This window comes from Thalia democratica, chromosome 3, assembly GCF_965202585.1.
Source record: "Thalia democratica chromosome 3, ktThaDemo2.hap1.1, whole genome shotgun sequence".
Classification (NCBI taxonomy): Eukaryota; Metazoa; Chordata; class Thaliacea; order Salpida; family Salpidae; genus Thalia; species Thalia democratica.
This window is the reverse complement of record NC_139167.1, coordinates 71,750,778-71,764,945: the sequence shown is the minus strand read 5'-3', so window position 1 is coordinate 71,764,945 and position 14,168 is coordinate 71,750,778. Positions and strand designations below refer to the sequence as shown.

General features: G+C 26.9%; 1 protein-coding gene across 1 annotated transcript; it reads left to right on the top strand.

Annotated features, from left to right (window-relative positions):
- Window positions 1-465: 465 nt before the first annotated feature.
- Window positions 466-13,559, top strand: LOC145832516 (prolyl endopeptidase-like). Its single transcript, XM_082939832.1, has 18 exons — window positions 466-531; window positions 853-983; window positions 1,188-1,283; window positions 2,663-2,831; window positions 3,191-3,292; window positions 3,559-3,621; window positions 4,140-4,219; window positions 4,935-5,103; window positions 5,363-5,458; window positions 7,502-7,606; window positions 8,571-8,750; window positions 9,220-9,333; window positions 9,963-10,111; window positions 10,558-10,674; window positions 11,450-11,545; window positions 11,963-12,064; window positions 12,817-13,030; window positions 13,494-13,559. The coding sequence occupies exons 1-18, from the start codon at window positions 466-468 to the stop codon at window positions 13,557-13,559; spliced, it is 2,115 nt and encodes a 704-aa protein (XP_082795958.1).
- The last annotated feature ends 609 nt before the right edge of the window (window positions 13,560-14,168 follow it).

Here is a 14,168-nt window from a genome sequence, read left to right as displayed (position 1 = left end):
AAGAAAATTTTCCAAAAACATTTGGTAACTGTGAGTTCTGTTAAAGAACTTTATTTTTATACTTATGAAATTTTAAATGGACTTTTTCATAGTTTTTAAAACGTTTAGGATGGCTTTTGATAGTTTAAGGTCAATTAGGACAGTTTTGTTGTCTCAAAATGTGACAACCCTGACAAAACATAAAGAAATCTTTCTGTACAAAACATATATTTTTGTGTTTTTACATTTCACTAAAACAACTTTTTTAATATTAGTTTATACAACAATAGGATTTTTATTTGGTTAAGTAATTTATTTACTGTGCACAACACAACCATCCAAAATTAAATAAAATCTAAGTGAATCAACAATAAAATTCATTTAAAAAAACAGCTTTATTTTCTTTAAATTGTTATAACTCTAATTCATTTTCATGCTTGGTATTATGAAGCAAATTTTATTTTACAGAAAATAAAACTTATTAAAATGACTAAAATTGAGTATCCGAAAGTTCATAAAGATCCAGTCAGCGAAGACTACCATGGAAAGACTGTGAGTTTTTATAATATAGTCACGGTTTTTATCAAATTTCAACTTTAAATAATTTTAAAACTGCTTTTTAAAACTTTTAAAATTGCCAAGTGAAGACAAGTTAAACTAATAAATTTAATATAAACTATGCTAATATAAGTTTTCTAACACTATTTAAATGGTTTTAAGACTGACAAAAAATTGATTTTTTTTTAAATTTTTTAATTATTTTTACTTATTTTATCTAGTTATTAAAAATGTATTTTTTCCGAAATCTAATAATATACAAAATAATTTGTTTTTACTAAAGTGTGCCTTACCAATTTAATAATTAATCACCAGGTGGTGGACAACTACAAATGGATGGAGGACCCGGAGAATGAGATGACTAAAAATTTTGTGAAACAACAAAACGAAATTAGTTCTCAGTTTCTGAAAAATGAGTTACCTGACAGGGAAAAATTTAAAGAAAAGTACTTTTGTTTATATCATAAAAACAAAACAGTTAAATTCAAGTTGTGTTTTATTTAGCTAAATGTTATTAAAAAATACTGTTTTGTCGAATACTTGAGGTTTTAAAAATTATATTAGGAAACTGATGAGTTAATAATTTGAAGCAATAAACATTTTATTAAAATCGTATTATTTTTGTAAAATTTTTTAAATTTTTTTAATAGGTATACTGAACTTTATGATAATCCTTACCACGGAGTTCCTTTCAAAGCAGGACCAAACTGGTTTTACTGGCACAACACTGGACTTCAAAACAAATGGTATTCGTTTAAATTATTGTTAATTTGTATGAATTAAAATAAAGATTGAGAATATTTTGAACAAATTTTAAAACTAATAGAATTATATAAAACTACGAAGATACTGCATATCGTATATTTAAAAGAATCTATTACAAATTTAGATATCTTAAAACAGTTTTTAAATGATGCGGTAATTGACATTTTATTTCTTTCTTCTCTTCTCTCAAGCTTTCTATAAATTAAACAAACACGCTTAAAACAGGTTTTTAGTTTTGGCTGCGTAGCAGTTAGCTTCAAGTCATTGCGGCTTTTCGCTAAAGTTAGTTGTGAATGGTTTCGATCTTGTTTAAGTGAATTTAGTTCACTTTTGTATTACTTTATGGGTTTAGTTTAAAAAACAATTAGTTTTCAGCTTATTTGTATTATTTATTTTAGTATTTTAAAAGAATTGATAATTCGGATTATTAGTTTTATGCTGTACAGTATTTTATCATATTTTCGTTTCGCAATTTTATTGTAAATAAATTTGATCAACTCAGACTCGAATTATGTTTAAAAGTAGTATAAGTAATTTGTATATTAAACTTTCAGTAAATAGTAAGTAAGTTACATTAGCGTATTTATCGACTATAGTTTAACTGTTATCTTGGGGACATCTCTTATACAAGTTAAAGCGCACGTTGCGTTATAAACCAGGCCCCTAACATTGTATAAGTTAAACAGCCCCATTAGCAACAGTAAATTAAAAAGTTTAAGAAATGTGCATTAAATGTTAAAATTTTTAAGAAACTTATTTTAAAATAACATTCATACTTAAACTTGAATCCTTTATGCTGCAGATAGTTTTTATAATGGAAATATTAGCTTTAAGTTTACTGACTCCGATGTAAACTTTAACTAAAGTAAATCATAATTGTTTACTTACCTTTTTCTAATGAAAAATTAAAATTAAAGATCAATGACCTAAAAGTAATTTAAAATGTTAAACTATGAAGTACAATTGGAGGTAGTATTAGCTCTTTATTTAACAATTTCAAAAGTTGAAACACCTTCATAAAAGATTTGGTTTTTTTACTAAAACTACTGAAAACTAAAATTTTTTCGAAAAAAAAAACAATTTAAATGAACTTCATACAATTAGAGTCATTGTTTTTGCAACAATATCTACCCATTGTTAAGTTGAGTAAGTGACTAATCAGTTTTAATTTTTAGATAATAACAGTTGTAACATACCTTATAATCAACAAAAATGTTGAAATTTTCAAATTCATTTATAAAATGACGAACTTCTAGTAGAAAGGTTGTCTTTGATGACTTAAACATATATAATGATATATACAGTAAACATACAAATTAACCTAACAACTTTACTAATTATTTGCTAACAATTTTACCAGCGTCTTGTACAAGTCGAAGAGCGTAGATGAAGAAGGTGAAGTCTTCTTCGATCCCAACCTGCTATCTGAAGACGGGAGCGTTTCAGCCGGTAGATTTTGTTTCACCAAAGACGGCAGTCTGTGCGCCTACTTTGTCATTGAAGTCGGATCCGATTGGAAAACTATCAAGGTAACAAAATCCCTCGAACTATTAAAAAACTAAATGTTGGGTGGTTTGTGTACATGTAGTTGAATTTAAAGATACTAAAAAATAACAAACAAAGGTATATTTTAAACATTATGTAACCATATAGAAACTAGTTTCTCTATCAGTACTAGGTAAAATGGCATTATTATTGTTTATATTGCAAATATATTGTCATAGCCGGACCGAGGCACTAAAACCAGAGAAATTTAAACTAGAAGAGCATTACGAAGGAGAAAAAAAGTTACACAAAAATTCGTTTTGATTAAAATTACAGAACATAACTTAATTCAATTGTATAGATTAACACATAGTACTTATGCTGATTAATATATAAATTTCAGTTCAAAAACGTTGAAACTGGTGAAATTCTGAAAGACGAAATCAAAAGAGTAAAGGATTCCTGCTTCGATTGGACTCCTGATAATCTCGGTTGTTTCTACAATGTAAGTTTATTGTATTTTTATTCAGGCGTTTCTAGCGGTGGCAAGATCTATGTTTTTATTTGTTATTATGTTTTTATTCTTAAATAGTGAAGTAATTATAAAAGGGATTGCCAAAAAACCTAGAATTCTTGTATAAAAGGAAGCCTAGCTCTAAACAACTAAATAATTTATTGGTTTAATTTTTAAGTCAATATAGTGGCCAATGGCCACTTGACAGTCAACTGTGTAAAAGTTTTAATTATTTTATTTAGTTTAAAATCAAACAGGCGTATAGAGAACAATCTGGAACAGCTAATGGAACTGAATCTACCAAATCACCCAAACGAAAAGTTTTTTTTTGTTTCTTTTCTATATTTTTTATACTTAAAACTGAAACTACTTTGTTATTAAATCAAATCAAAAAATTTGTTTAAAAAAAATATTATTTTAATAAGTTTTTTAATAATCAAACTTCGAAAGACAATTTAATTCAAATTTTTTTCATTTAAATAAAACTTAAGCTGTTTTTTAACAACCTTTGAAATCGCAACAGTTTATTAAAAAACGTTTTTAAATCCTTTAAACTACATTGTTTTCAAGTTAATTAAAGTTTTTCAATAAATTAAATACGTTAAATAATGACTCAATTATATAAAGTTAGACGTTAATATTTAAATTAAAGTGCATAACAAAATTTTCCATATTACTGTATTATTAAAAAAAAAAGTGTTTGAATATGTTTTGTAAATAAATCGTTGTTCTTTGCTTATTTATTTTAATTCTCGTGTTTCTTTGTCCGATTATAAAAGCAATAAATGATAATGTAATGATAATGTTTGAAAATAAATTTATATAATTTGATTTTTAGCTTTTTTACCACTTTCTTGGAGATGATCAAGCAAACGATGCGGTTTTTGCTGAATTTCCTGAAAACCCAAAATGCATAATGTAAATAAAGTAAAAATATTTGTTTATTTATATTTGTATTTGTATAAAGTTCCATTAAAGAATCATAATAACCATAATTTTGTTTGGATTTTTAGAATTCTTTTTTGAATTAACAAGAAGACACTGTTTGTTTATTAGTTGTCTCAGGAAACTAACCGAACTTAGTCACCTTTTGAGCAACTTTTCGCATGTCATATTAATTTGATGTCTGTGATTGAAACAAAGACTGTTTTTTAAATTTTACCAGCTTTTTTGAATATAGCGTTTAAAATCTAAAGAATTTAACAGCAACTAGCATTATTACTTTTTAAAATAATAACTACACAACTATAGAAAAGTTTTGACTGTAATAAAATACACATAAATTCTTTTATTTTATGTTTTTTTTCGACCTTTATTAAAGTTCTTAGCAAAATAACATTTTAACGGGTTGTGCAAAAGTACTTATTTACAATGATGATAGTGATTTTTATGTTGCTAAAATTCTTATTTAAATAATCAACATTAATTTCTTAAAAAATCTAGAGTTCTAAATTATACGATATAAAGTGCATGCATTTAATCTCAGCAATGTTTAGAAAAGTGCATTTCATTTTCAAGTACAACTAAGAATTAAAATCAATTTTATTGCTTTTACGAGACACTTTTTAAATTCTAATTCACACAGTTATTTAAATGTATAATTAAAATACACATCTAAAAATACAAATTCTAGTCGAGCGTGTGTTACTGAGGATGGCCAGTACGTTCTGCTGTCCGTCCCGGACAAGACTCTAAAAAACGTGATCCTGTACGCAGAGCTTCCTCCTCTCATGGAAAACAAGATGACGTCACTGCCAGTTGAATGGAAGAAACTGTTTGGTAAATTCGACGCCGAATACAGTGTGAGTCCTTTAACTTTGTTTCAAATACTACTTTTTTGCTTTTTGATTAAAGTACATAATTGAAATCTTCACAAAAAAGCTTGCTTAATGTTCTATAATTTCAAACAAACAAATACTTTGAAACTACATTTATTGATCATAGTTATCCGACCTTTCAAATCTAATAGTATTGCTTTGTAAACGTGAATACAACAATGTTACTTCTAGTTAATTATAAATTATTTCATTTATAGTTTTGAAAAAAACAAACAACCTTTAGGTAATTAACAACGTTGGGAGTGTGTTCACAGTAATCACGGACTTGAACGCACCGAGAAGGAAGATTTTTAAAGTCGATGCTAACAGCCCTGCTGAGGTGATTTTTTGTTGCTTTTAACATTTTAGGCACATCTTTACAATTAATATCAAAATTGACTATAAGGTAAAATTAATTATCTAATTCAGTTGAAGATCTAAAAGTTGTTGTTTTTTTTCTAGTTGTTGTTGTTGAGTAGACAACTAATTAAGTAAAGATATTCTAAAGCATGCGTAGTTGTTAACGTTATTTATCGTACTTTAAACAGATTAGTTTAATTGAGCTGGTAAAGTATACAGCAACACAAAGATTACTACAATAATAAATAATCAAGTTTTTAAAAGTACTTCATAAACATACATAACTTAGAACTACTCAGCTTGTTCAAATATTTTTTTTCACGGAGAAGCAGAGTTGTCATTTTGACTCAGATTTCGTTACCACATTGAGTTTGTTTTCAAGCTTCTTTAAAAGTAGCGGCACTAGTTCTTAAACTTTTCTGCACATAACGTATACTTAACACACATAGTTATTTAGGTATAGGAAGCCATGAAAAAATTAATACTAATAAATTAACAATAAATCAAATTGTAGCAGTAATGCATGCTTCACTGCTTTGTTTATTGTATAAGAGAAGAGATTGCAAAAAAAGATCAATTTCTCAATGCTTAAATATGATAGTTTTGAATAAACGTTGCTTTTGGTAGAATGGTGAGCCGAAGCCACCTGTTAACTCTTTTTAAGCTGAGTATTATTTAATCAACTATTATGTTTATGTATTCTTTATAGTGTGTGTTTACTTTGTATATGTTAAATTGTGTAATAAATTGTAAAACTTATTGAACAGTGCTTAAGTAAATATCACAAGGAGATACTATTTAGAATGTATTAGTAAGGTTGGCTTTTTATAGTAATACTTAGTTTATATAATGAGTCCTCAGGTCCTCTATCACTATAAAATTATGGCAACTTTATTGACGTATAAAATATGAAATGGTCAAAACTGCATGAAGAAAAAATTGCACAAAAATACTTTTACTCGAGTTATCCCTACTTGAATTGCTCCTGCTCGAGTTTTCTCTGCACGAGTTTTCCCTGCTCGAGTTTTCCCTGCTCGAGTTGTTCCTGCTCGAGTTTCTCCTGCTCGAGTTGATCCTGCTCGGGTTTCTTCTGCTCGAGGTCAACATGTCTTATTTTTATCGCGTTGTAGTTAATTTTCAAAAAATGATCATGAACATTTAAAACTTTTAAGATGCAGGTGACACAGATTGAGCTTGCAGATCTAATGTTACAAACATTTCAAATATTAAATATAAATATTTGAAAATAAAATATTTAGCAGGGAAATTAATGACGTTTATGTACACATTTGACTGTATTTTTTGTAAAACCTTATGGTAACATAACTTTCTTATTTTTTAAATTAATATAGAAAAAATTATACCATTTTAAGCTCAACTCCTGTCTTTTAAAATAAAGTTCCTTTAACATAGCTTGGGGTTGTACAGCTGAATCAGGGCCCCATTTATAGCAGCGTGTTTAAAAGCTTAAACTTTAAAGTCAGAAAAATTAGCACAACTGTTTACCTTTTTACGTGATGTTACAGCTCCAGCGTTCCACCCCTCGCGACGCCCTAAGTTAGGGGTAACATTGATGATTAAAAACAGACTAAAAAAAATTAATAAAAAGATAATGAAAAAAAAATCAATTTGTGCAAATATGTCACTGTGCAAAACTGTCTGATCGTGCAAAACTTTCTTCGTGCAAAAGTGACCTTGTAAATTTTGACAGCTACTCATATAAAATATAGGGGTAATAGTTATAAAATCAGGGCGTTTATTTTTTAAATACTTTTTAATGGGTGTTTTTTTAATGAAACCCTAATCTAAAAAAATATGTTGATTTCTTCATAAAAAATATTAAAAAGTATGAGATTTATTAAAGACAATTATCTATGGCCTTGCTATTTGGTACATTGTTGTTATAATAACATACATTTGTATCTTTATTGTATCTGATTTTTTACTTTGAAAAATCGAGCCCTGTAGTAGAGTAAATTGCAAATACACAAATTATAACTTATTTATATACATTTTTTATCAGGAAAACTGGCAGACGATAGTTGAAGAGCATGACGCTGATGTATTAAAGTCTGTAAAAGTCATCAATAACAACTGTATGGTTTTGTGCTACATGAGGGATGTAAAGGTAAAATTTATTTTTTTTTGTTGTTTATGCTTTGTGTAACTGTAACAATTAATTTTTTTGTAGCTTGTTTTTCTTGGCCACAGAAATATAAATTATTTTGTTACGATACATTTATTGATACTGTTTGTGTAATTGAACAATTATTATTTTTTTCTAATTATAAAGTACGACTACTTCTAAAATTAAAAAATTAGGTTTTTTCTATATATTTAAACTAGATAACTAGAAACAAAGTTAATTTTCTCTCACAATTTACTATAATTTGGAAACCTCCGTAGCAAAATTATTTAAAATGGCTTTATACTTTATAATTTACTTTTAATTACAAAAAGTAGATAAAAATAAAGTAAGAAATAAATTACAATAGTATACACTTAGAACAAAAGAAAAAGGTATTAAAATTTCAAAGCAAGTTATACAATAATATAATTCGGAAAATTTTCAATATATAAGCTTTGAATGCATATGTTAAACTAATATAATTAAGCAATAATATAAAAATAAAGAACAGAAAATGCTTAAACAATATGAAGTAAGTTTTGCTGCAATTAAATGTAAAATATGTTCTGAAAAGTAAAATATTTGTTTCTTGAATGTTAATTTTATTAGTTTTAAAAATTCTTGTAGTTGTTTTAGGTTTTAAAAGCTAAGCTTACTCTTCTAAGGACCAATGTTAGTTCACATTATTTACCTCATTGCATAAAAAATCCAACAAAACTCAACTTTTATTTAATTCAATTCTTAAAGAATGTAAGTTTCAAATCCATTTTTGTATTTTAAAAATAATCTGCATCAGTACATTAAAAAATATATTATGGCTTTTTTACATTTTACATAAACTATTCAATATATTTGTTTAGGGTAAATAACATTTGTTACCTTTTAGATTAAAGGCGTTTACACAAACTTCGATTTTTATAAATTCTGTTTTTAGTTTTTGTTAACACCAGCATCACCTTTGCAGCATGTTCTGCAAGTTCACGATTTGGAAACCGGAAAGTTCCTGAAAACGATTCCAATTGAAGCGGGATGCGTTCATTCGTTGACGGGAAAGAGAGAATGCGATTACTTGCTGTTCTCGTTCAGTTCCACTTCCATGCCAAGCACTATTTTCAAGTATGACTTCACGAATGATCGGCTAACTGTAAGTATCGTTTTAGAATAATAAAGTAAAAACAACGTATATAAACCATATATATATAAATACAAAGAATCACAATTCAATGAATAAAGTGGTTATAAGTAAAAAAGGAACAACTTCACAAATGATCAGCTAGCTGTTTGTTTACCAATGCCCGTTTTTATTTCAAAGGGCATTTAAAATTGTCGTAATTGACAATAAAACTTTTCTACATGTGTTTAAATTACGTCTTTTTAACTTCAAAAAAAGCAAAGTTAAGAAATAACTTTTATTTTCCTTTAAAAAAAGCTTGTTATAAATTTATCAACCCTAATCATAATCTACTATACTTAACCTCTTCTTAACTATTTTTGATGTTTGCCTCTACGAAATCGTTATAAGTATTAAATAAAATCTGTTTTAAAGGTGAAGTATGTAAAATATGTTAGGTGATAACTAGTTCATTTTAATATACTTTAAAAATTTTACAAAGGTTTTCCGTGAGAGTCAGTTAAAAGGTATAGACAAAGACGAATTGACAACAACTCAAGTGTTTTATGAGAGCAAGGACGGTACTAAAGTCCCCATGTTTATTTCACACAGAAAGGTTAATTTTAAGTTAAAATACACAAAAATGCTTTTATTAAGAAGCACATTTTTTAGTTTTAAAAAGAAAAAAAGTTTTATGCTGCGGTATTTTATAATAAAAAATTTATTTTATAATGTAAATAACTTAAAAAAAATGTTGGTTATTTTATTAATGTATTTCGCAGTTTTGTACCTATAAGATGTTAATAAATGAAATTAATATTTCAAATACCTGTTATCATATAAACGCTGGAAGTAGAATAAAATAAGTGTTAAGATTATATTACTGTTTTGTTCTGAAGTTTAAAATATAAATGTTTAACTAGTATTACTACTTGTCATTTTAAACATCATTTTTCAACAGAGACTGTTTTACAAATTAGCTATCAAATAGTTACAACTTGTTAGTTTATATACAACTTTGATATCATTTGCATAAAGTAATAGTACAAGTCACATGGTCTTTAGCCACTACGGTAAAAAAAATCGTAAAATTTAAAACCAACTTATTCTCTACAAACACCCATTGATTTTTTATTTATCTATTTAATAAACAAAGCATATGTAAGTAAACAAGTGGAAATAGTACAACAATTTGAGTGCACACTGTAAACAAAACATAGAATGTGCAGATTTTTAACTACACAGGATGTCAAGTTGGACTATAACAACCCGTGTGTGTTGTACGGATACGGTGGATTCAATAGATCCGTTATGAACAAGTTCAGCATAACAAGATGTCTGTGGATGAAGCACTTTGGGGGAATTTGGTGCACGGCTAACATCAGGGGAGGAGGGTGAGAATTAGAAATAAGAAATATATATAATAAATACCAAGCAAAAGTTTATTTTGTGTATGTTATTTCTATATAATAAATATATATAAAAAGAAGAAATTATTAATATCACTTAGATACTAAAAATAATTTATTAAGTAACACAAGCATTAAACTGTAATTAAAAAATCCAATTAAAAAACTATATTTAATTTTTTTTTTCTTAGTTTACAGTATAAATGAAATAAACACTAGAATGAAGTTTATTTGAGTTATTTAGTTTATTTAAACAGCTTTAAATGAATACAAATTAATATAGATAAAAAAGCCATAGCATTGGACTACAAAACATGTTTTATTTTTTTAAACCCACCAGCGTTAATTAAGAAAATAATTATTTAAATGTAGTTTATATATTAACACATACAAAGTTATAAAGGATAACAAAACTATTTTAAAATTTACAGTGAATATGGTAAAGAATGGCATCGGGGTGGAATGAAATACAACAAGCAAAATTGTTTCACCGATTTCAAATATGCAGCCAAATATCTTGTTGTTAACAAGTACACTCAGCCCAAAAAGTTTGTTATAAATTGGTTATAAAGAAAAAAAAAACAGTCTTAATAATAAGCACTTAAAATTTTAGTTTTACGAAGATGATATAATTTATGTGTTTAGAAAATTAATTTGAAATAGTCTCTTTAAACACACAAAATTTAAAACGATTAATATTTATATACTAAAAAACGTAACTAAACAAGTAATATATTAGTAATTTGTTTTTTAAACTAAAAAGCTGTAAATAAGTTGTTTATTTTTGTTAATTAAGTCTTATGTGTACAGTAACTAATTAATTTTAGCAGTTAAATAGTTAAAAAATTACAATTGTATTTAGTTCTTTTATTTCAGATTTTAGTGCAACACTTTACTGCAGTTTTGGTACTTTACGCATATCGTTGTTTAAAAAATAGACTTGAGTGAATGGAAGCTATTGTTTTAGCTAGAACTATATATCTGAATAAGATGCACGCATTTGAAATTGATTGAATTATATGTTCTTAAATAAATTGTTTTAATTATTTGTTAGCAATAAAACTAACAGACTGGCAATCAACGGCGGTTGTTACTTGTACAAAACTAAACAACAGAAAATTTATTAACATCCTTTAATTTTTTTTATAACCCAATCATACTCAATAGAATTCAACGACCAGCGTTTTTTAAATGAGTAAAGTAAACAAAACACTTAAAATAATTTAACAAAAACAAAGCGTGTAAGCACAACAACAAACAACGATTTGTTTAAAATTTTCTCAAGAAACAAACCTGGTAACTTTTGTTCGAATTTTCAAACAGACTGGGAATCAACGGGGAATCAAACGGGGGCCTCCTAGTGGCCGCCTGCCTCAATCAGATCCCGGAACTTTTCGGGTGCGTCGTTGCCAGTGTTGGGTTGGTTGTTTCAATTAAAATTTAAAAATTACTTGTTCTGTTAAAATATTGATTTACATTACAAAATATAATATTGGTAAGTTAGGTGAAAAATTGAGTTTAAAGTGAAATTTAAGTTGCATGATAATTTAGTCATACCATTTTTTACGGTTTACTTCCAAGTCTGTTTAAGATAGTTTTTAGAAACTATGTTCAGATTTAAATTCTTCTGTATAACTGTTATACGATTATTACTTTTATTAGTTATTTACTAAAGTTACAGAGTCAAAAGCTTTTTTATGACAAACAAAACACTTTACAATATGTCAACAGTTTAACGGACGTTTTAAATTTAAATATTTAATACACCTATTTATACAAAGGTTTTGTGTTGAATGAAGTCATTGAATATTAATTTTGTATAATATTTTTTAACAGTGTAATGGACATGCTAAACTTTCACAAGTTCACGGTTGGTAAATCCTGGGTTAACGAGTTCGGAAATCCGTCTATAAAAAAACAATTTAAATATTTGTACAAGTTAGTTATGATATAAATGTTAAATTGTTTGTACAAGTTAATTGTATTTTATTTGGTTTACATAATGCTTAGAGTTGATTACATTATACAATCTGTAAGTCTGTTATTCCTGTATATATTAAGTAGTAATCCTTTGAAATAATTAAATTTTTATTCGGTAGTTTATTTATTTTATTTTTTTAGTTTAATTATTTAGTTAACTAATTAATTTAATTTAATTAGTTTATAAACAAATAGATTAATAAATTAAATAAATAAATAAACAAATAAATAAATTAATTTTTTTTTTATTAGTTTATTACGCAAAAAAACAGGTATTTTAGAATATAAATATTAAATATTAACTCTGTATAATTTACAAAAGTTGAATTTTTAGACAAGCAAATCATATTAATCAAAGTTCTTATCTATACTTAATATTAATCACGCAAATAAGGATAGTACAAAAAGATTAATTTTCAAGTTACAATTAAAAACTTTGACTTTCAAAATTCGTTATCACAGTTATGAAAATTAATCAACTTTAAGGATAGTGAATAGTTAATTTTTTAAATAGAATAAAAGTTTTAAAAACAAAACTTTACTTATTCAAACAACACCATACACAAAACTTTCAAGACATTAGCCAGTTCAACAACTTTCCAATAACGTGAAAACTTTATTTATAACTGTTTAGTTTTTGTTTGTATTCATAGTATTTAAAAAACTTTTAAAGGTTTACAAAAAGTAGAAACTATAAAAAAACTTACCAGGTATTCCCCCCTTCACAACGTGCCATCCAGCGGCCAGTTTCCCTCGTTGCTAGTGAAAACCGGTAACCACGACGACGTGGTGGTCCCCCACCACTCGTACAAGTACATAGCAACCGTGCAAGACAAGCTGGGGGCAACCAACAAAAACCCCCTTCTGTTGAAAGTGGACACCAAGGCGGGCCACTGCAGCTGCAGTAAAACCGCTGCTGACAAAGTTTGTAGTTAATATTCGGTTGCAAACATTAATTTAATAACAATCTTACCCTAATCAGGTTATTTGAAAAATGTTTTTAGAAAGTTTTTTAAATGTGCTTAAAATACTGTTGCGTATTACATATGATTTTATGTTTCTCCTTACAACTTGTTTTGTTTTTTTGAATAAAATGTTGCTAAATTAAGCATGTTAAGCTCTGGGACAGCTGTACAAGGTAAAAAAATAACTTTTGGTACACTAAACTTTTAACTGTATATTTATTTAATTATATTAATGTTTTGACATCCAAAGACACGTTGATAAAATTAGTACGTTACGTGTTACACAAGTTTTACAAAAGTAAACTTTAATTGTATAAAAATAATTTATATTAAGAACGTTGTTTATAAAAATACTAGATGATAAAGTTATCATTAATTTTTGTTTTAATTTATAAAATATTAATTAGTCTCGTTTATTTCAGATTGAAGATGCCGCCGAATTCTACGGATTCTTCGCGAAAAGCTTGGGTGCCGAATGGAAGGATTAAATCAAATGATTTGATTAGAAAATAAACTATTTATATGCAGTTTTTTAGGCAATTATAATAAAATACTAGCAAATCTAATAAAAAAAAGCTGTAGGTTTGAAATATTTTAACAATTAATACGAACAATCTACTGTCTATTGTACTAATACAGTTTTCTTATAAAAGTAAACCTTAAACTTTGGATTGGCCAACTGTGTTCTTCGAGCCAAATGCGGAGACAATGTTTACAGATAAAAGTAATAGAAAAAGTTAAAGTTTCCGTGAATGGTTAAATGCGTTTCGCGAGCATGTTGCTTTTTAAAACATAACTAAACTCTATGAAGTCTGAGATAAAATAAAAAAAAGGTTTCTGGTATAGTTTACAGGAGATAGAAAAAAGTGATGTTGTGACTTAAACTACATTTTTGCCCGCCACTACCAAGAGCGTGCCGACTCCTGCCTTAGAAAATGTAATTTCAGTATTCATACCTGAGCACAAGTACCTAATTTTTTAGAAAAAAAATATAATTTAATATTGGTTAAAAATTATTTGTACAGTAACCTCTCGCATCTTTACGCACTCGTGGGGTTACGCACTTTCGTTTAGTTACGCATTTGAGAATTCTAAAA

Coding starts and splice junctions, on each gene's coding strand:
- LOC145832516 (XM_082939832.1), top strand. CDS start 466: ATGACTAAAATTGAGTATCCGAAAGTTCATAAAGATCCAGTCAGCGAA. Junction 984..1,187: donor AGGGAAAAATTTAAAGAAAA/GTACTTTTGTTT, acceptor TTTTTTTAATAG/GTATACTGAACTTTATGATA. Junction 9,334..9,962: donor TGTTTATTTCACACAGAAAG/GTTAATTTTAAG, acceptor TTAACTACACAG/GATGTCAAGTTGGACTATAA.